Source organism: Archocentrus centrarchus, chromosome 10 (genome assembly GCF_007364275.1).
Source record: "Archocentrus centrarchus isolate MPI-CPG fArcCen1 chromosome 10, fArcCen1, whole genome shotgun sequence".
Taxonomy (NCBI): domain Eukaryota; kingdom Metazoa; phylum Chordata; class Actinopteri; order Cichliformes; family Cichlidae; genus Archocentrus; species Archocentrus centrarchus.
In genome coordinates this window covers 25,168,164-25,191,103 of record NC_044355.1, presented here as the reverse complement: position 1 = coordinate 25,191,103, position 22,940 = coordinate 25,168,164, and the positions used below count along the sequence as shown (strand labels likewise).

At 42.0% G+C, this 22,940-nt stretch overlaps 2 protein-coding genes across 4 annotated transcripts in view; one reads left to right on the top strand and one right to left on the bottom strand.

Annotated features, from left to right (window-relative positions):
- psd2 (pleckstrin and Sec7 domain containing 2) overlaps positions 1–3,634 on the bottom strand; it is a 34,740-nt gene extending 31,106 nt beyond the window's left edge. The window contains exon 1 of one of the 2 annotated variants that reach the window (XM_030739394.1): positions 3,188–3,634. The gene's annotated coding sequence lies outside the window, so the exon portion shown is untranslated. The remainder of the gene's footprint in view (positions 1–3,187) is intronic. The other variant, XM_030739396.1, reaches the window with a different exon arrangement.
- Positions 3,635–13,386: 9,752 nt separating this feature from the next.
- zgc:92242 (SH2 domain-containing protein 4A) lies at positions 13,387–21,580 on the top strand. 2 transcript variants are annotated; one of them, XM_030739584.1, is made up of 6 exons: positions 13,387–13,532; positions 15,072–15,532; positions 18,057–18,174; positions 18,693–18,798; positions 18,883–19,105; positions 19,951–21,580. In XM_030739584.1, exons 2-6 carry the CDS (start codon positions 15,355–15,357, stop codon positions 20,091–20,093), a joined length of 768 nt encoding a protein of 255 aa, XP_030595444.1. In that variant the 5' UTR covers positions 13,387–13,532; positions 15,072–15,354; the 3' UTR covers positions 20,094–21,580. The 2 variants fall into 2 exon arrangements, with proteins under 2 accessions (XP_030595444.1, XP_030595442.1); XM_030739582.1 differs by having other exon boundaries at positions 15,069–15,532.
- Positions 21,581–22,940: the final 1,360 nt, after the last annotated feature.

Below are 22,940 nucleotides of genomic sequence, written 5' to 3'. Positions count from 1 at the left end.
TCGTTTTATACAGAAGCATTTGTATGCAGCTCTTTTGTTTGTGCTGCGTGCCATCGTGAGCGTTTCTTACTAAAAGCCAGCACCACAACACTGTGAAGTGGTGTGAAGGACACAGTGGCAATGCTTCACCACAGTCACTGACATCAAGTTGATCCCCCAAAATTTCTAAAACGTAAATTATACTATCAAACGAATAAACAGTTATTATAACAGTATAGTAGTTTTATTTTAGCTTTCAATAGAAAACCTACAACAGAGAAGCACTAAGGACACCAGGACAGCCTTCTAAATACTTTCTATGAGCTAATTAGTAATCAAAATTACTTTATGAAGCTGCCGGCTGAACGCTGATGGATGATCTCAGATCTGCATACTAAGAGCAGGGAAGGCAAACCTCCCCTGCTCTTCCCTCCCCCTCTCGTTCACTGTCAGTGAGACATGCTCAGAAAGACTGCGGTCCTATACTATAAATGACCTACTGACCCTGTTCATAACATGCAGCCTGGGTGCAGCACTGGCTTCGCAGCCTATCCTCATGCACACACACAGCGGAGAGTCACCTTTCAAAAATGCTGTTGTGCTACAAGCACAAACGCAGAGAGGAAGAAAATAATGTCATCATTTCCTGCTTATAAGATGAGGACGGGAAAACAGACTGGAAAATGTGGACTTGGAAGTAGTCCAGGGTTATTTTCCTAGCCTTGCTATTCTACAAGTCACACCAGTATTACCACAGAGCCTACAACTAGCTACACCAGCCCACTGGAGCGTAACAGTCAGCCAGCTCCCTGAAATCACCCCAATATGTCAGTTCTGTGCAGTCAAGGTCAACTGTCCGCTCAAATTTTGTCACTCTTAACTGCTTACGTCTAAATACATGGTCAAAATAATGTGGTGATTTATCATGTTTTAGGCCTATTCCCCTGGGTACTTTCATTTTCTCATACAAAATTTTCTCATTATTGTGCACACACAGGCAAGCATAACAGACCTTTGCGGCATGTGAGTCATTTTGAAAACTGTAGATTTAGTAACACTTCACAGTATAGCTTGGAAATTATGGTGTAATTTCCTTAAATCTACTGTGTAATTTTCCTAAATTTAGGGTGTAATTTTCAGTACTTAAAAATATGTAACAGTAGGTATAGGGTTCTATTGCATAATATTGTTATAATAATAATATTGTTAACAAATTTTTAAGGAAAGTATAAACAAATTATACTCACGGACTTTGGGGGCTGTATTACTGAATAGCCAAACCTCCCCATCTTACATTGTAATTACACACTATTTGTGTGTCCAAAGTATGGGCAGAAACATGTGCCACTGGACAATGAATTTGAAGTATTTATATTTAAATTTTTCAATACGAATAAATGCATTAAAGATCTGAATTGTAATTGCTCCACTTGAATATTTGCAATAACCATATGAATATTAATTCCATAAATAAAACTGAATGTATACATTTGAAACTGCACTGACTTTAAATTCAGTTTCAGAAATTTTATTTCAGTTCACTGAGACACACATCTGGGTCACAGAGGAAGAGCAATCATGCACCAATTCGCACAATGCTTTTCAGCCAGTCGGGTATACATCTGTACAGCTGTGCATCAACATTGACATGTATAATTACAATAACAGAAGAGGAGGTTAGGCTACTCTATAATACAGCCTCTAAAAGTACTGTAATTAAAGTGCAAGAAAGGTAAATATTGTTTGTCTTTTCCTCTAAAATACCATGAAGTTACTCACTACTAAAAATTGTTTAGAGTATAATTAGTTTCTTATTTTCTTTAAAGCCTTAAACTGCTGCCCTTACTCTACTGTACCTACTGGTAATTCAGAAGATTTACATGGTAAGTGCTGGGAAATTACACCATAAGTCACAGGCTGTGCTATGAAGTGCTACCATAGCTTCCCATTATTTTTAAATTTCACTGCGTTTCATATATGTTTAATATCCAAACCCTTACACAACAGCGGCCTAAAATATTTTATGTTTTTTCCACATCTGTTAATAAAGTCATTAGTGGTGATGATTTATGAAGAAGAGAAAGCCAACAAGAGATGATAGTTTGGTGTGGAGCTGCTGCTGGTGTGTCTGGATGTCTGACACCTTGAGTATGAAATGAATACACTGGAGAGAGAGAGAGAGAGAGAGAGAGAGAGAGAGAGAGAGACCAACAAGCAACACGTTTGCCTGGGAGGGCCCACAGTTGTATCGGGGGAATGAATTACAATGGATCTAAGACTAGACACGTAAATGGCTATAATTAAGATAATAACGACTTTGCTTTTGGGGATAAAAAATAAGTGGCTATCAAACACCTGTTTAAAAAAGAAGCCTCCCACATCCTGAAGAAGCAGAGATACAGCAGGGCCTATTGACCATCAGCTCGGTCCAGCACTGCATCTGTAATATTCCTGTATTTAGAGCAAGTGTGATGTTCTTCAAGGTATTTATTCTTTTCTCATGGTTACAGCACACCTTTGCTCGTGTACGTATAGGACACACCTGAATTGAGAGGTTTTGCCCATTTTTTTTCCCCAATGCACTTAAAAAGACATAAACAAACACCAGACAGACGAGGTTTATTGTCTCTCTCCCAGTGTGTGTGTGTGTGTGCGTGTGTGTGTATAGGAGAGAGAGAGTGTGAGAGAGAGAGTGAGAGACTACAGCGCGAGACAGCCATGTTCTCCCAGCCTCCTCGAGCCAGTAACCATGACAACAGGATGGCTGGGAGACACGGTTCAAGCTCAATTGAGGCCGGTGTCTTTCTTTTCCTCCAAAATAGTCCTTGGTCGCGTTTCAAGACCGACTTGTCCTCCTAAAAGAGGAGAGGAAACGCTTTTCTCTGCCTCTTCTCAAGGGACACAAGGAGAGAGAAACACACACATACCTCCATAAAATCCCACGGCCCGCACGGTGCACGTCTCACAGCCCACATTAGCTCCTCAAAGTAGGCAAGCATTTTTAGCTCACACATTAGCAAGAAAAACAGGAAACCTTAAGGCAGCCTCTTTGAGAAATGCTCCTCCCGCTAATAAACTGAAAGGTTACCCAGCGTGGGCTTCGCTAGAACCGCCGGTTAAACATTAAGCGCTAACGCAGTCGCACTGGGTTAATATCACAACACTTTAAGCGTTTGTCTTAAAATTAACGCCTCCTGTCTCGACTCACCGGGAAAATTCGGCCGGTCGGATGCTGAAATTGGAGTTGTGCGGCAGCGGCGGTCCTCTCTCCCCCGTCTCTCTCCCTGCATCCACACACTGACAGACGGGCTCTTTTTTCTCCCCCTTCCCAGCTGCCCCCCCTTCTCGCTCGTGCGACCGACGTTGACGTCCGACCGAAGCGGCTCGTGGTGTAGTCTCGCGCCTCCGCTCGGGCTGATAGAGAGAGGGGGGGGCCGGGAGGTCCGGATTAATTCTGATGAATGGACGGATAAACGGAGGCGTCCTCCCCGTCTCCTCCTCTGCGTGGAGCTCCTGCGTGTTTGAGTGGCGGCTGAGAAAGTGTAAATCCGCTCCTCGGACCGCTCGGGAGGACCATCACTCTCCCGCGGTTAGAGCGCGGTGTGAACGAGACGTGTCTCGATGGCCTGTTGATATCAGACCCTGCAGCCTGCAGTGAAGATTAGCGCTGGCTGTTGTGTTGACATAAGTGCTTCTCCTCTTTGACCATTGATGATAGCCGTCCAGCAAAAATCCCGTCAGCTGGACCGACTGTGTTAGAGCTGGCCTATAGAGTGCGCAAAGGTGGCCAAGCGCTTCCCACACTGAGGTCCTCGGATCTTGGGTGGGTTCCAGGATGCCCTCAAAAGGATGGGATTACTTCTCCCACCCCCTCCACCAGATATTAGAATTAGGAATGAATGGTGTAATTACAAAAGTTTGGGAATTGACCAGAAAAAGGGAGCATGCAGATGATTTACAGGCATTCAGATAGTGTTGTCCAAGGTCTAAAGTCCTGCAGCTGTCATATCTTGGATGTTGCATTGGTCATGCTGAAGCTTGGTTTCAACAGGAATTCAACAGGATGCCTGAAAAAGGGAAAACACGACCTATGAGACAGTCAATAGCCTGCTTGACCCGCAGTGAACTACGCTATATGAAACAGTGCAGTGTAATTATGGCAAAATTTAGCCTACTACACATAAAGTGAACAAACTAATGTTATTACTCAACAGATGATGGAAATCTCTGCTTGCATTTTGAACTGAACATTTAATATTTTATCATTAAGGCACACTGCATTGACCTTTGACCTTGTTGTTAGTTTTGAGTGTTCGGCAAGTTGTTTTCAGGGTTACTGTTAATTATCAGTAACAGCAGGTCGAGAGCTTTCTGTTGATCTTTGTTAGTCCCTCTTTTCTAATGGGGTTTTATGCTTCTATACCTTCTCAGTGAGAACTGTTATTAAAGCCCATCCAGAAGAGCAATACTACCAATTAAAGACCAACAGTTCTGAGGAATAGGACTCAGGGTCAGATCGACACTTTCTGCAACACCTTAAGTTATAATACTGTGCACATGCTTTTTTTTTTTCTATATTAATATTTATATGCATGTGCACACCTGCATTTGTCAAACTGGGAAATTGCCTAGAGTCTAATTTTCTTTTTCAGACTGATAGACATTCCACGGTATGAAACTGTGATTGTGCTGTCAGACAGCTGATGATGCCTGCTCTGAGCTGGTGAGGATGCTGCCACATATGACCAATTGGATGTCAGAGGATTTAACACAAAATGTTATAATTCTAGGACCCAGTAACAGGTAAGAATTTAATGTGATCCATCAGAATATAGTGCAAATTAGCTTCTGTCCCCCCTCTGCCCTTGACAAAACAAAAAGGATATTTTCACCCTGTAACAGCATATGCCCAGCACCATTTTTCTCTTCTTTTTCTTTTATTCACAAGCATAGTTAAACCCAATCAGGAGCCAGCTCAAACCATCCATGCTGCCTTTATACAGTGCACTACTTTGAGGGTACCGTCATACTAAGGAACCTCAAGGTCACAAACAGAAGCACAGCAGTAGCACATATTAATACATATGGCTCTGCACTGGCTGGTGCCAAAATCTTCCAGTGTTGTCTTCAGGAGTCTCTAGCACATCCTTTCAAACTGTATAACAGTGCCAAGTTTTAAAGTAACATCTGCATGGACTGAGCCTTCAGTAATCTCCTAGAGATCAATAGCACATTAGGAGGAGACTGAAGAAGGAAAGGAGTGAGTAAAAAGGGTGATGAAGAGGCAGAAGGAGAATTAAGAAGAAGAGAGAGACGCATAAAGGAAAAGAGATGATGTGGACAGAACAAAAGAGCCTGGTGTGTGTTTGAAGACAAGGGGAGGAGAAGGTTAGAGGGATGAGGCCCACAGCAAGGCAGGTAGAGGAGGGGGTTATGCGAGGAGAAGGACGAGGAGAGGAGGAGAAGGGGTGGGGTAGATAGGTGGAGGGGGGGATGACAAAGAGAGTTCAGAGGATGCACAGATGACCAGAAAGAAAAAGACATGAGAGAGAGATGGAAATAGTTTGGGGGAAACCCACTGTAGACGCAATGTCAATCCTAATTACTAATTCATTAACCTGCCCAGCTCCCTTCCCCCCTTTGTAGCCACACAAACACACACTTACACACCCACACATGCACTCAGCGCTCTCTGCTCGGTCCCTCCTCTATGTCCCACGAGAGGCAGACGGGTGGCTAGATGGAGAAATGAAGAGGTGTGTCTGCAGCTAAGTGACATCTGCAGGGCCGTGATGGCGGCAACGTGTTGGGAGCTCTGGAAATCCCTGATGTGACAATGGGAGGGAGGCGGGGAGGTAACTGGTGAAGGGAAAAGCTAACAGCTTGCGTTTTGGTTTGTTGGAGCGGGTGGTCTCCTGTAATGGTACATATGAGTGTGTTAATGCGCACGGCTGTGGTGTCAGAATATGTTTATGTGTTTGTTCCGTCATGCATGTACATGGATGCTCAAATGTGCAATCAGAAGGTGTGCTGGCATGTAGAGAGAGAGAGTGTGTGTGTGTGTGTGTGTGTGTGTGTTTGGGGGGAGATAAATCAATAAGCTAATGTTGGTCTGCTCAAGTAATAACGTTGTGGGTATAATCAAAGCAAGGGGGAGGTGCGAGAAAGACTGATGGTGTGTATGTGTCTTTAGCTCCTGCTGCATGACTCCTAGCTCTGTGTGTTTGTGTTTGTGTGTGTGTGTAGACCACTGAGGTACACATTGATGTTAGCATCCACACACACCAGGACCTCCTGCAGCATTCCTCTGCACATGCTCACATACACAACTCATTAGGAAGATGGAGATGCAAGCATGCACACACATGGACACAAATTCAGGCACCTTAGGGTATACACACACACACACACACACACACACACAGACACACACACACACACATACACACACACATCAGAAGATGCAGTGCTGCTGACTTTGGTGGAATTAGATCCAGAAATCTTCCAAACAAGCATTGATCCGAGAGTTTACAGCGCCGGCTCCGTCTGCCATGGCAGGCCAAACAACGGGGAGCTCTGTGAGACAGCTGGGGAGCACTCACACACACACACACACACACACACACACACACACACACACACACACACACACACACACACACACACACACACACAAGAGCAGAAGCCACTGTGGGCACATATACGGCACACACACATGCATCACAGTATGTGTGTGCACATGGTGTGGCTCTTTGATCACAGGACTTCATAGCACTGTGTGCTGGAGTGTAAAAGCATGTGTGCAGCTCTGATATCTGATATTAAATTAATGTGTGTGTGTACACACAGATTCACAGCTGAGGATAAATGGGAAGTGTTATTTTGGAGCTGTTTCGCTGAAGGCTCCCATGATAGCATGTTATAAGAAAACGTTTAAACAAAAATTCCTGTTTTCAGGAATGAAAATATATTTTTACAAGTGCTGCTGCTCAGTAATCATGAGCCTCACAGAACGTTTTAGTTCAATTTTATCCACATGCTGATTTCAATGTAAATCCACTATAAGTCACCCTTTTAGATTAACAGTGAATCATGCTGAATCACAAGCATTACGTGTGTGAAAGTGACCACTTATATTTATGAGCATCATATTTTAGCTGATTTCTTTTTCTTGGTTCTTTGGCTTCAGTTTTCCTGTTGCTCAAATCTGCTGCACCAAATGGAAGAATGCCGAGTTTAGCAAGTAGCTGGCAAAGATTGGAGTTGGTGTAGACCAAAACAGCGATGAAAGGAAAGTAGTATTGGGGCCTTCATTTGCCCTTTGAAAAATGAAAATTTATGGTGTACTTGTTGCCATTTGAAAAAAAAGACCCCAAAAAACTAACAAAAAAAGTTAAAAAAAAACAAAAAACACAAGTGTTTTATATAAATTTATTAGACTTGGGACAGGAAATGCAGCAACAGGCAAATATATTACCACTGGGGAACCATCAGCAACACAAAGGCCTTTCACTGTAACATTTATCTTTGTAACAGATTCAGCAGCAGAAGAAGAAACAAAGAAGCCACGCACTTACCCCCTCATTGGACATCATTATTAAACTGCACGCCTTTGTGTTGGACTCCAGTGATTCCCTTGACTACCTCATCAGCATTCATTACCTCTGAAAAGGAGGGGGGACACCGCATGTCAGCACTTGTGGTGTGTGTGTGTGTGTGTGTGTGTCTGTGCAAATGTCAGGGTATGTGTGTGTGTGAGTGGCTCTCATCTGGGTCATTATATCCACAGGCATGAAAAAGCAGGTTACATAGACACACTTTCCTGAGAGAGACGAGTGCAAATATAGCTGGGCAGGGTCCTCATTTTTCAGCATCAGTCACTTCCACCTGTGACCACTTGTCCCCATAAGCTGAAGGATAAAAGTAAGGATAAAGATCATCTGTGTGTGTGTGTGTGTGTGTGTGTGTGTGTGTGTGTGTGTGTGTGAGAGAGAGAGAGAGAGAAAGACCAAAGATATATAAATCTATCTCTAAAATTAAAGTGGCAGGGATTCTTAATATTTCCCAGGAGAAATGACAGCAAAAAAAATGTAACAGCACAAAGTTCCATGTTTGTTTATGGACAAAGCTGATCTGTATTTATTTGGGTTCATGAGTGTGTGTGTGTGTGTGTGTGTGTGTGTGTGTGTGTGTGTGCGTATGTTTATAATACCTTGTGGGGACAATATTCCTGACATATACTACGTTGTGGGGACCAATTGCTCCTTGTGGGGACTGGAGCCTTGTCCCCACAAGGGGAAACCCTGTTTTTGGGTCAGGGGTCAGAGTTAGGGCTAAGGTATGAATTGAGTTTAGGTTAGGGTTAGGGTTAGGTATGTGATGGTTAGGGTTAGGAAAAGGGTAAAGGTAAGGTTTAGGCTGTAGAAATGAATGGAAGTCAATGGAAATTCCCCACAAAGATAGAAAAACACACTTGTGTGTGTGTGTGTGTGTGTGTGTGTGTGTGTGTGTGTGTGTGTGTGTGTGTGTGTGTGTGTGTGAGAGAGAGAGAGAGAGAGAGAGACAGCCAGACAGACAAACAAGGGAAGCACTGATGGCCCTGCCAACATGATGACAGAATGTGCCGTGTGTATCAGAGACACTTGGTGTGTGTTTGTGTGTGTGTGTCTATGAGTCTGCAGCCAGGTCAACCGACAGACCAGTCACCATGGCAACAGTGCCACACTCTGCCCCTATGTGTCAAGCTGTAAATATGGAAGTCTTTGGAATCAGAAGACATCTGGACGGTCTCAGGATGGTACAGGTGTCGTCCCGTGATGACCCAGCATATTGTTTTTGAGGCATATGGTAATCGCCTGATAACAGAACTGTATGGCTTTTTTTTTTTTTTTTTGTATGCAAAGAATTAAAACCTTGTGAGTTTAAATACCTGAGTTCAGCCATCCAAAGCAACAGACAGGGCACAAGAGAGGTGAAGACGAGTGCAGGCAGGGTGGAGTGGGTGGACATGAATGTCAGGGGTGACAGAGGGACAGCAGCAAGACTGAAAGGGAAGGTTTACAAGATGGTAGGGAGACCTGTTATGATGCTTGGTTTGGAGACAAAGTTGGAGTCAAAGGCGAGGCTGAGATGGTTTGGACAGTGGCTGGAGGAAAAGATGAAGACCACAGAGAAGACTGATGGATGTCGTGAAGGAAGACATGCAGATGGTTGGTGTGACAGAAGAGGATGCTAGAGATAGAGTGAGATGGTGGCAGATGATCTGCTGTGGCGACCCCTGAAGGGGAGCAACTGAAAACAGAAGAAGAAGAAAGAGTTAAAACCCTTAGTCCCAGCAGTGTGGCATCATTGTCAACTGGCTTAAAGGAGCAGTATTACCCTATTTGGTGTGCAACATGTTACAAGTGTATATTTCCACTCCCTTTTTACTATTCACCAGAGAACAAAATGAGTATCAATAGTGGGAGAGGTGTTTCAGATAATTTTAGTGTCTTTCCCTCTCACAGGTCCCATCAGCAACGCATCCACCTGTCAAAAATAGGTTCAGATGAACCCACTGCACACCACCCTGCGTTCCCAACACCAAACAGCAGACTCACAGACTTAGTTTATAGCTTTTCAAAATCATTCTTCAACAGCCAAAATGAGAGGGATTTACATTTGCCTGGTGACCAGAATCATGCATGGGTGGATGTGCAAATCAGTAGCTGCTGGCCAGCAGCACTATAAGGTAATGATGACATATGCAATTTGTGTTAAGACTTTTTCTCTCCAAGGTAATTAGTGTTGCTTTAACTGTTAAGCTGCCTCTTCGTGTTTATTCAGCCATACCATGTAATCAGAAAAGCAGCTCTGCCTATAATACTCATGCTTAAAATAGAGCTACATTTTAATCCCCGTAAAGCCCGGTTACAGAAAGATGCATTTTTCTGTATTAAAATGTGGAACGTCAACCAGTATCTACAGTGGGAGCTTGTATTGCTGCATGTATATGTAAAAAAAAAAAAGAAATGCAGCCTGTCTATGTAATAATGTTAAGTCTTTCTAACTCATTTTTGAAAATGAAGCATTAAAAAAGTCAACATACAGCGTTGGCAGCACGTTATGGCAAACACTCAGAGGCGCGTGCTTCATCACAGTCGGCTCTGTCAGTTAAATGAGGTTGGGGACTAAGGCAATATTTCTTTGCTGTCAGTTTAACTGCATGCATCTCTCATGTGAATCCATGCTAATGCACATCCTCTGCGTCAGTCCGTGCATTAAACATGGAACAGTTGTGGGAGATTGTGTTGCAATACTAAATGTTTTGCAATTAAAAATTAGCCTGATTATGTTGCAGGGATAAGTCCCCCCCCTTCCAACATATACGCATGACAGGAAATGTAAACTGCCGTTATCACATAAGATCCAAATTAAAAATAAAATAAAAATTGCATAGGGAAAACAGAACAAGACCGAATGTGCAGATGCGACTTGTGAGACTTGTTGGCTGTCTTCTCCTATCTTAGCACACACGTTCGATTTTAGGGGTTGGAGGTCAAAGAAATGTTAAGTGTCTAAAAGGTCCAGACCAACCTGCCAAGGATCCAGCCTAATACAAAAAAAAAAAAAAAAGCTGCAGGCTCTTTATCATACACTGACCTCAATGTTTCTCATTTAAAGTAGTTCAAATGTAAATGCATTTGAGAATTTGCACCTCCAAAGTTTAACATGAGCAATTATTAAGTGTTTAACAGTGTGTACAACCAAGAAAAAAAGCAGTGTCGAATGCAGCATGATGAGGTAAGAAACCAGATTAGTGACAGCATGCATTCTCAGTCGTGTACTGTTATGTTTTCAAATGGGATTTTTATGTATGAAAGTGCACTCGGACACAGATCCACACATTAAAACCTCAACACCATAAAAAGTTTTAGTTTTAGTCTATATTATCCAGTTATTCAAATTAACACATGCTAATAATTGCTGAACACAGAACTAGGGCCCTCGTTGGTAACCCAAACATCCCCAACTTAAATGTGACTCATTTTATTTCTCATCGTAAAATTAAAAATGCCATGATCCGGTTTAATTTTTGAATCTTCTTCTTTCGGCTGCTCCCTTCAGGAGTCACCACAGCGGATCATGTGCCTCCATCTCACCCTATCCCTAGCATCTTCCTCTGTCACACCAACCCTCTGCATGTCCTCCTTCACTACATCCACAAATCTCCTCTGTGGTCTTCCTCTTTCTTCCTGCTTGGCAGCTTAAGCATCCTTTGTCCAGCATATTAACAGGATTTGAATATAGTGTTCAAAAGGCCTACATAATAAGGATCAATGAACAATTACTTGTTGAACATATACTTTTTTAGAATGATGTTCTCGTGTGATGATGCCTGATCAGGCTTTATTCTCTGCCCCCGAGTTGCACTCACTCGGTCCTTTCATTGACTTGACTTGTAGTTTCGCATTACTCCAGCAGAGGGTGCTGCTCATGCATCAACACCATTTATGTGAGCGCATACCTGTTCCCCTCCCGGTGGTTTCAGACCAGTGACTGTGGAAATACAGTCATTAATTCAGACGAGTTTATTGTTAATAAGCGCGGGGACTTTAGCCACTCTTCTTAGCCAAGAGTATCTACAGGTAAGAATGTGACAGATTAAGGAAGGAGAATGTTTTCCTTATTGCAAAACAGTTCCTTGTAATACAATCATTTCTGGTAATACAAATTGAAAGGTGTGGCCATTGATTAGGAGAAAGGACGTAAAAGAAGTATTAAAAACAATAACAAGAGAGAGCGAGAAGGCAGTCATGAGTTATAGGAGGCAACACCTGGGCTGGTTAGAATAAGTACAGTAAGGTAGACAAGGGGTCATTTAGGTTTATATTTAGACAAATTAAGCATTAAAATGAACCTAGGCTAAACAATGAGTGCATTTATTTTTATAAGATTTTGGTCACCACTAGAAGAAAGCTTTGTGTATTCATGTGTGTGGACCTTGAGCTTCCCAGCCCGACTGAGAGGTAGACAAACAGGTGTCTGGTATCACTTTTGTGGAGACCCAGGCAGTATTGACCGATGACAGTTGCGGTTTCACTTTGCGCAATGCCAGCTGTAGTTTGGGGTACATTTGACTGAGCTGGCAATAAGGTGTTTTCACAGAAACATATATATATATTCCACTCCACTCCTACGATTTCTGTCACCTGTAACTGTTTTACTGTCAGTTGTCTGACTTTCTAACTTCCTAATTCTCAGTTTGAGGGAGTTAGAATTCCTGAATAAGTGACTTGAAATTTTCCTTATCTTGGCGGTAATTTAACAATATTAAATAAATTTCATGAAAGAAATAATTAACACATAAACAAACATTGATTTTGTAATGAATTAGGTATTTCTTTCCCTTGCAGTTATTGCCAAATTACTGCATTTTACCTTGCAAAATATCATGAAATTATAAAGGAATTACAGATCCATTTAATGAAGCCCTTTTTGTAACTTCTTTCTGTATGTGTTGGGTTTGCGGACCCTACTGTATAACAGAATATACCTTACTGTAAGTATATATCAATTTATATTAAGTTCTAAAACAAAGCATACGAAGAGCAGTTCAATTTATTAATTACAGAAAAATGTCACCGTGACGTACATAACCCAGAAAAGTTTATATCACACCAGTGTTCAGGTGTGATATAAATAGCTATGACTGCTCATAGGTATGTGACTAACACTATGTCACTGATCTTATCAGATCAAACACAACTGGGCCGAGCGAATGCAGAACAGCGACTTTCTACGTGATAATGGTGTCAACAACCTGTTGACGGAAAACCCCTTGTGGAAAAACTAAAAAATAACCAGATTCCTTCCTGTGCACATGGTGTTGTGACTGGAAAAAAAAAAAAAAAAATTCCTTCCTGTGATTGATTGTTTCACGCTAAGACAGCAGGACTTCCTTAAGGAGAAAGGAGGAAAGTCAGAGGGTAAATGCAGCTATGCAGACTCTCTCAGCCAGATAAGATTTAAATAGTGAATGTAGGGGAAAGGAATCACAGAGAATCACCCCTCTTTTCCCATGATGCCACGTGGGTAAAATTCAGAGCCTGTCAGGGGAAATTAAATTCCTTATGTCCTTGAACATAACTAAACCTCACAGGGGAGCAGATTAGAAATTTCAGGCTATGAAGTCATTAATAGTAGTGGATACACTGTATATGTAAATTTATTTACTAGATATTGTGACCCAGCAGCTATTAGTTTATCTTTTTGTGTTATTGTGGTAATATAAATAGGGAGGAGGAAGCACTGGAAAGAGGAGGTGAAAAAGGGAGGGGAGAAAAAGATGAATGCGTTGATGTCAGTCCGTCCCACTCCTATTCAAGTACAAATGCAGCCGAGCTGAGTCAAGCCTGCATACCGCCACTGCTGACGACCGATCTGATCCCACACAAACACACACAAAGGCGTTCTCTGACGGCCTGTCGCGTCACACGCTCATCATAACACTCTCACAGAGGCGCTCAGAGTCAGACCAGAGCTGGGAGATGCTACGAGCTGGCAGCCGCTGAGTAAGTCCGCTTTCCCTCCTCTGCACTCTTTCATTCTCTGCCCCCTTTTTCTTGCTTGATTGCCATTCTCCAGCCCGTCTAAGTTAATTTATCTCCCGCACTCTGCTCCGTCTCTGTGAAATGGCTAGTGTTTTCTCAGACTGAGAGACCCTTTCAAACTTTTCTCTCAGTATGCCGTGCACATGCCTTTCTGCTTTTCTTTCTTTCTTCCCCCTGCATGTGCAGTGGCAGAGGCAAACCCCAGGCTTATTTGCATGTTGGCGCAGAGCCAGAGCCCGATGCTTTACCTTTACACAGGAATCATTTTGACACTTTCTGTGTTTTTTTTTTCTTCTCTGAAGCATCTGCACGAGTTGTTATTGTCTTTGATAAATCTCAGTCTGAATACTACTTTTGTCCTGCTGTACCCATATCCACGCAGTTGATTGTCGGAGGTGTAATGCAGGTGTAACGCTGTTCATGAATAAAAAGCTGAAGCAATTTGCCACAGAGCAGGATGTTTGCTATGAAGTCAGGTTGGGTTTATTTGTCTTGCTCTCAATCACAGAGTTTCAAAGGGCTTTAAAGCACCTCCTATTCCATCTACACAGGCAAGAACATGGATCACAAAGCCCTCACGGGGGGAAAAAACTACTAAAAGAGATAATGAGAATTGCTGCACTGAGCTAATGAATGAATGGAGACTGGTTTCAGGACTGACACCAAAACTAAACCATCCAGTTTAGTACGTTTAGTGAGATTTTGGGACCTGTGGGTAACAGGGCCAAACCAGATTGGCTGTTTTCTACCGTTTCGATTAGGATTTAGAGGATTTAGAGGACTTAAACGGGTCCTCTGTGGAGTGCACGTGGCCACACCTAACCTAAATGCCAACTTTTATCAGCAACTACTCTATCGCTCTCATGTGCTCATTGGTCAGCTATTATCAGCCACACAAATCCTATTGGCTCTCACTCAGCAAAACACTATCTCACATTTTTTTAAACCACACAAGGTTGTTTTGGGGGGATTTTGCTTCTGAGGACTTCCTTATTAATTTATAGCTAACTGGGCTGACATGCATGTTGATAAGGTTCTGGAAAAAAAATTATGTGTGTGTGTGTGTGTGTGTGTGTGTGTGTGTGTGTGTGTGTGTGTGTGTGTGTGTGTGTGTGTGTGTGTGTGTGTGTGTGTGTGTGTGTTTGTGTGTGTTTGTGTGCATGTAATATTCAACTCTTTCTCCATCTGTCTGTTACTCACAGATAGTGTGGAGTCATTAGCACCCCACCCTGTATATGGGTGTATGCATGTGTGTGTGTGAGTGTGTTGACATACAGAACCTGCCCCTGTTTGCCTGTCAGTGTTTGAAAGCGCAGCAGCATTCTCATTGCAACACTCTGGCACACACACACACACATTGCACTTGGCATTGTGACTTATTTGCTTAGAGTCTATTGTGTTCTGCCAGCCAGAGCTGCACTGAGTGAAGGGGAACAAAACAATACAGTAGATTTAATCTCTCTCTCTCTCTCCCTCTCTCTGTAAAACCCACAACAGCAGCATTTACTGCCCAGCTGATTCGGACACTCTCCACCTCTACCTCTAGAGAGCCCTGCACGCTCCTGCTGCAGCCCTGAAAAACAACACTTTGCAAACAACACTCACGTGACCTCCAACAGCTAAGACTGTACCTGACCCCACATTTTTCAAAGAAAGGGGAACCTGACTCTGTGCAGAGCGGGAAAAGAAGCGATCACATCCCGCTGCTGAAACACAACCCACAGGACTGAGAGAAGAAGGAGGGCCTGACGATCATCTTTGGTGCCCGGGAAACAGAAGCAGGATGCTGGCTGCAATCCTTCGGGATATGTGGGTGGAACCGGAGGTGCTGGAGGCCCTCAGTGAGGAGCAGAAAAGGATCCTCTTCCTCAAGATGAGGGAGGAGCAGGTACGCCGCTGGAGAGAGCGTGAGGAGAAAGAGGAGAGGAAAGAACAAGACAACAACACCAGGCCAAAAAAAGGTACACCACTGGTTATTCTGTAGTAGGTATACTAGTTCAACCTATGAGAATACATACAACTCATATCAATATGAATTCCAGTAAAGGAACAGCATTAAACGCTGGCTGAAAAAGCAAAATTTTTTTGGAACAGGAAGGACCATAGTTTCTGGTAAACCCAGCCTTCATTTTGATGGGAACAATAAGGCCTTCAAGTCTAACTTGACCTTATTTCTTTACAGGAAACCCGCAGCTGACACAACTCAGTTGACAGGTTATTTCAGTGGAAATCATTTAGTTCAATTAGAGAGCAAAGTTATTGTAGTTAACCAAAACTAAAGACAAAAAAAAACTACCTGTAAAAACAGTTTTACTTAACTGAAATTAAAAATAAAAGCTGGTTGAAACATTATTATTTACTTATAAAATTAACTCTTAGAATATACAGCACCTGTGTTTGTCATTTTGGCTAAATGTGTCAATGCAACAAGCATTAGAAGCTTTGTTTTGTACGATTACTGAGACTGTTGAGAATGTCCCAGTTTTCATAAAGTGAAGGGCATGGTTTGTACTGCAGTCGGCCTACATAGTATACATTTCTATAGCTTCTCACTAAAAAAAATACCCCACAGAATACAGAGAAAATAAAACTAGCATTAAAATTAACAAAAACCAAACAAAAATGAAACATTTTTAAAAAATAAAAGCATAAACTGAAATAAGAAAACTAATTCAAAGCTAACTGCAACTGAACAAAACTGAAAACACATGAAAAACAAAATAAAAACTAGCTAGCTCTGTCAGTTTATAGGCTAACAGGCTTGAAAAACTCTATATGTGGACAAAATTACTGGATATACTTGGATGTATTTATTTAATATCTGTTTAAAGAAAGAAACTTTAAGAAGGAAGACAAGAAATAGGGGAAAGAAGCTAGCTTAATTTGCAATCACTATATGTTCATTATATTTAGTGTCTTGCTGCTAACTCCTTTTGGGAGCTACAGAAATACTTGAAATCTAAATTCTCAGTACACATGAATAGTGAAACAAGTGTTTGGTATAAAACCCTCTCTGGTTACCAATCTGACTAATGTGTTTAAATTACACTCAAAGAAATCCAGTTTACCATCAGCCTTATTGTCCTGTCTTACTCATTTCACCCAGCCTTCCTTCAATTAACATGTCATTCTAAGTCACTGAGCCTCAGCCGGTTCACCCAGACAATGGGTGTGTGTGCATGTGTGTGTTTGACGGACAGATCTCTCACCACTGCTTGAATCATTCTGTTGGCTGAAAGCTGAATAGGACTGAGGAGGCTGAGTGTTTCTGGGGCATCACCGCGCTTTAAAGCACATATTAAGTTCCCCTTTGTTCACCCAATCTCTGCGTGTCACCTGAGAGGTGACAGAGTGTGTGCCGTTTGCGCATTACACTGCATACAATCCAGTCTGGCATCTTTCCGTCTTTGTTCACTGTTCTGTGGACAGGAAAAACAAGCCTTTACATGTGGTGTGCAAACAGGTCTTTAAACATCACACAAATGCATGATTAAATGTGCACCTGTGTGTGAAGATTTCTATTATGTGCTGGATTTCTGGTTAATTTGTGGGCGTGGTGGTAATAAAGACAGGCAGCTCAGGTCTGTAAAGCTCACAGCTGTAACTTAGTGAGGCGACTATAACTGTGAACACTGAAGGTGTGTTTTTTTTTTTTTTTCTACCACATCACACTGAGGTACCTTTATGTGCTGCGTGACAACATACAAACGCAAGCCATTCAGCTAAATATAAATGGAAACACAGCTGCCAGTATTAGCTGTAAATGTGTATATGTGCATTTTCAAGCCACGCCCCACTCAGTGATGTCATGGCAGGTGTTGAATCTTTATGAGATACTTTGCTGTCATGGAATACATTTATCAGCCATCCGGGCAGGGGAATTATTTTTGTATGCAACGTCATAATGAGGTAATCACTAAAAATAGGTAGTTCTCCAGGAAGTAAATGCAACATTATGTCATTCATTCATAACTATGAATTATTCATGATTATTGCAACAGTAGATTCTTTAATACAGTTATCTATTAGCATTACGACATGTAAGGTATCTCAAAGTGAAATTTAAGGGGGCATTTAACTATCTTCTCACTGAAGGGAGGGTTACTGTTATTCCCCCCTTTTCAAGTCCAATAAATTCAATTTTTTTAAAACTTTTTTAACTATTTTGCTGTGGGGCACAATTAAAAAATTCCAGGGGGAATAAAATGCTGAGCAGACACAGAAACTGGGTTAAAAATGTACTGAGGACAGACTACGCTAATCAGATAAAGTGTTAGAGGGCAAAGTTTATTGCTGGATCATGAGGCTTCTCAAGACCAACACTTATAGGACAGCACCACCTTCTGGCTGATAGCTACAATAACAGTTTCTTAGAGGACAAGTTCATTCAGAATCACGCTGAGTGTTTCTTTCAGCCTGCAATGAGAGTATATTTTATATTTCATATACTTACCCATTTTGTTTTTATTTTTATTTTCTTCTCAGCTTCCAGTAAACGCGTGAGCTGGCTCCTCGGGCGGGATGGCGACGTGAGCGTCAGTATAATCGGCGAGGTGGATGAACTGAGATCCTCCAGACTCCTCCAGAACCTCATGAACAGCAGGTAGAAATGCATCATATGAGGGAGTACCTTAAAAATATAGTGTATAATGTCATTAACCTTGACTTTTTGATGCTGACGTGATTAGAAAGGATAAAAGTAAAGTATAACAGCATCTGTTGCCAAGCTTTTTTTGGTAGCAGCTGATGGTTTCTTATATATTTTTTGAAAACTGGTTTAATTTGTTAGATCAAATTTTCCAAAAACAAATCTTTAGCATGTCTTTTTTTCTCATATCACATAAAAGAATAAGACCCTATTTTTAATAGATTTTAATTAATTTTGCTTTGTCAATTACTTCATCCACCACTGCACTGTGTTTTTAACCCAACACATAAGAGCAGCCACATATATATCTCTAATTATGTTTGATCAGATCAACAGTGACCTAAATAGCTTCAGTCAGCTGGCCAACTCCTCGTCCCATCTTGATTATAGAAGTTATTTGTCAAATGACTGACTGGTGGATTCATTCGAGGGTTGCCGTCTCAGGGACTAAAACTGATGTCTTTGTCTTCCAGACTCCACTCTGATAATATGACTAGCATCCAGACAGTGGACTTGCTGCCAGGAAGAGAGGACCAGCAGCTGAGCCTTAAAGAAGACATCCAGCTATCTCTCACACATGTAAGTTCACGTGCTTTTGAAGTGGGTTTGAAGTCAGGAGAGGCTTCGAGTTTTAACATCAAGTCATGTCGCGCTCGCACACAGGATAACAAAGCCTCACCGAATGACCAGTCATCCGAGGAGGACTCCTGCAGCGCTGATGATGACCTGAAGGACACAGCTGAGGACAGCGACAGTGAATCAGGCAGCAGCTCGGACAACCTCAGCGACTGGGCTCCAAGCTTCAGGCCCCATTTTAGTAGCTATGGCAACCAGCCACTCAGAGCCCCGCTGGCGAACACAGAGAGGACCAGCCTCCAGGATAGAGGTGAGGAAAGAGGAGAGGACAGAGGAGGGGTTTGTGTGTGTTTGTGTTAATCACCGATTCTAACTGCTTATAATTTAAGATTAATAAACATAAAGTGGGTCTGAATAGAACTTGTAGCTACTTGTTTTTAGAACAGGCCATAGAAACGGTATATTAAAAGAATAAATCAGCAAAAGCGTACCAGTTAAGATTGCGGCAGGCATGAGTCCTTACATCCACTGGTGAAAACGTTAAGATGTTTAACTAAAATAGAAGCACATTGTAAATATACACTATTATAAGTATATAATGTTAAATGTAAAAAGAACAGTAAAAATGATCGTTATTGATTACACACAGGAGAATTGGGAACAGTAACAAAAGGACAGGAGCAGTACTTAAAATAATAGGATACATACATACTCGCCTAGTTCAGTGTTACAGTACATACTGATTATGGCATTACTGTGACTTGTATGACTTACATGTATTAAGCTGATCATTGTTCTAAAGGCTACCTTCTAATATAACGATACCAGATAGTGCTCGAAACAATAACTCTCATCAAGTCGAGTGTAGAAAAGAAATAGTTCCTACATGAAACAAGTCACAATGAGTTACCTTTCTGAGTAACCTGGTCGTGATATCTATAAAAAGATGTTGCTGGCAAGTGCCATTTCAGTCTACTGTATTAAAGAGAAAGGCAGACATCTCTGCAGGTGACGTCTCCAAAACTGGGCAGCTCACACCAGGTCTGTGGTTTTACGTAGTAGTTCATTGTCATGATAAGTTACCACCTCAGCTACAACAGAACCAGCTGTATCCCAAAACATGTCAGTGATTGCAAGCTGTTGTCCATTTCTTAGAAACTGTGTGCTACAAAGAGAAGACAGAGGGCAGAGGTCGTGTGGAGCAGCTCAGGAAGAAATTCACAGATAATCATCACAATACATCAACCGCCTACAAGAAACCGCCCATACCTGCCAAACCTGCTCATCTGCAGAAGTGAAGCTCACCGCTGACCCATTAGGACTCCATGTGTAGTCTGCTACACGCGACCCCGAAGAGTCTACTCTGCAGAGTGTAATGAGCCCTCTGCAGAAATAACAACTCCGTTGTACAGCAGCAGCCGTGGCTGAGGCTAAATACACTGAAAGCAAAGGATTCTTACTTGAACCCGAGCAGTGAACAAAAATCCACGTTATTAGACCTTATTTCAAGGTCCGAGCTACAGAAAGAGAAACGTCTGGGGGTGGAGTGAGAGAAAGACTTGAAAGCTTTTGGACTGAAGTCAACCTGAATGATAAAACTAAGCAGCTTTGATGTTGAGTTGAAATTCAAGTTCAGATGCGCTCACACAGTGTCTGTGATTGACAGGTCGACACAGAGCAAGATGTCTAGAGATACTCTCACACACACAGACTATTAACTGTATGTGAAAAACACTGGTTTTATTACTGGCATGTCATAAGCAGGACTGCTTTATGAAAAAAACAACAGATAAATCATATTAATGTCTTTCTTTACTGATTATAAGGTGGAAACTGTAAGAACGTAGTCCATGTAATGTGTTGCTATAGTGGTTTTAACGGTGCTGACATATTGTTGACAAGATTCTCCTTCAGCATTTTACCTGGCATGAGAGTTTGTTTTATAAAAGAAATGATTAACATGACTTTTTGTTTGTTTTTTTGGACATAGCGTGTGTTACTATGTAATGGCCACTCTGGTGCACTGGATTTGAAAAGAAACTGTAACTATGACATTCAAAGGAACTGACTTACAGCTCTTTTTAATAGATAGCTAGCATGCTAACTAGCACCATGTCTTTAGGGTCATGTTGGCCTCTAAGTGGATCCACCACTCCTGTGTCAGGGGTATACTGAAAAGGAATGACATTTGATAGAAGCGTTCATCTTCATTAGATGGTGAATTCTGTCTTTTCTGTTTTTCTCTGAGGCCATCATAAAGTCTTTTAGTAAACTCTTATGAAAACTGCCAAAAAATTTGGTTTACATATTCCTACTCCCTACAGGATGCTTTAGAGTGAAGGCTAATATCTAAACATTAGCATCATTAACATAAGCATGTTAGCATGCTAATGTTAGCATCCAGCTCAAAGCGCTACTCTGCACAGATGTTAGAAGGGCAAAGGAAATTTTTGATGAATTTGACCAAAAACAATTAGTTGTAATATTTTATTTACCTTCTACTTCAATGGTTGGTCTCGGAAACACCATTTCTCATCACTAAATATACATTTGCTTGTTTGGGGTGGGGGAGCTTTCAGCTACCTGTCACATCTGACCAAAGTTTTTTTTTTATGTAGTATAGCTGACAGCTGTGGAAGCCACATAACTGCACTTTATTTGATATTTGGACACAAAGACGTGAACAGATGTTTCCATACTTAGCATCTACACTTAATTCTTGCTTTGGGGTCTTTGTGCTTTTCCAGTCCAGTCTTCAGTAAGTGAAACATATGATCAGTTGAGGTCAGTAAAGAGGGCATAATCAGGTGATGGAGTTGGCGTGGGGGGGGGGGGGGGGGGGGGGGGAGTCCACATTTTGGCCCTAAAACACTGCTATGTTTAAGTTGCACCGTCATCAAATTAGAGGGACTGTGTGTAAAAATAACTTATGTTTCTATGTTGGTCAGGCAAATTGGATGTGAGCACCCTCCACTGCTTTGACTCAGCACTTTAACCTCATGGTCATTGCTTCATTTCTTTTCCACCGCGCTGGAGCACAGATGTAAAACAATGAAAAGCATCTCTCTGGACAAACATTTACGGGCTCTGCTGCAGCTTTGCGGGACATTAGGAGGAAGACACTGCAGAAAAGACCAAAATCACATCCACAGTACTTTATTTTTAATGTTTGCATTGTTTGAGCTGTAGTTACTACCTAACTATTTGGTCACATGTTCCTTTTACTTGGTCACTAATTAATTCCTCTACTCTACTCCTGCTGACACTTTGTGTTTCACCTTCTGGTACCGTATGGTTCCTAAATGAGTTTACGCCTGTTGTCCTCTCCAACTAAAAGAGTTTTCTTGCCTCTAACAAAGTTGTGTCTGTTCACAGTGTGCATGTAGGGGTAGGTGGGGCTGCTGCAGACGACACAGAGCAGCTGTAGATAGCGGTCACTTACACAATGATTATCTATTCATTGGGCTCTATCAGAAAACAGCCCATCAGGGATCAAACGGAGAGAACAGAAAGCTGATTAACATGTGGTTTAGACTGAGACAGAGGGCGAGACGCTAGGGGAGACAGAGCAAATGAGAGGCTAGTCACGGGAAGCACAACGTCACAGTCAACTCAGTAAACCTTCTCGCATTCCTTCACCACTTCCACACCCTCAGCCTCTGTGTGTGAGTGTGTGGGTGTGTGTGAAGAGTGTGTGATCGTCTGTCCAGCCGTATATCTTGAATCATGTGACTCTACACAAGCAGTCATGCACACAGCGTGAAAAGTGCCACTATATATAGTAGGACAGTGTTGGGTTTCCCAGTAAAGCATTATGGGAGCCTGTTCACCTTTGTTCCTTGAGAAAGCTCATCTTGTTATGTTTCTGTACGCTGGTGTGTTCAGAGTGGGCTGCTTCTCCTGATTATTTTCTACCCAGCTTGAAAGGTGAAATTAGGACACACGCAGCATGTCATGTGTTGACTGTGTGACAGTAAACAACATATAGCATCTGAGCGCCTTTTAGGCAAGCTGTCTTCTAGCCTGTTCTCTGAATCGGGTCATTGTGGGGAGATAGAATAAATAAGTAATAATAATAAATCTGACAGATAACACCTGGGGCTTTTTGACAAGAATGCAACGGTTGTCTCATTTATAACTTAAGG

Coding starts and splice junctions, on each gene's coding strand:
- zgc:92242 (XM_030739584.1), top strand. CDS start 15,355: ATGCTGGCTGCAATCCTTCGGGATATGTGGGTGGAACCGGAGGTGCTG. Junction 18,799..18,882: donor TCCAGCTATCTCTCACACAT/GTAAGTTCACGT, acceptor GCTCGCACACAG/GATAACAAAGCCTCACCGAA. Junction 19,106..19,950: donor GACCAGCCTCCAGGATAGAG/GTGAGGAAAGAG, acceptor TCCATTTCTTAG/AAACTGTGTGCTACAAAGAG.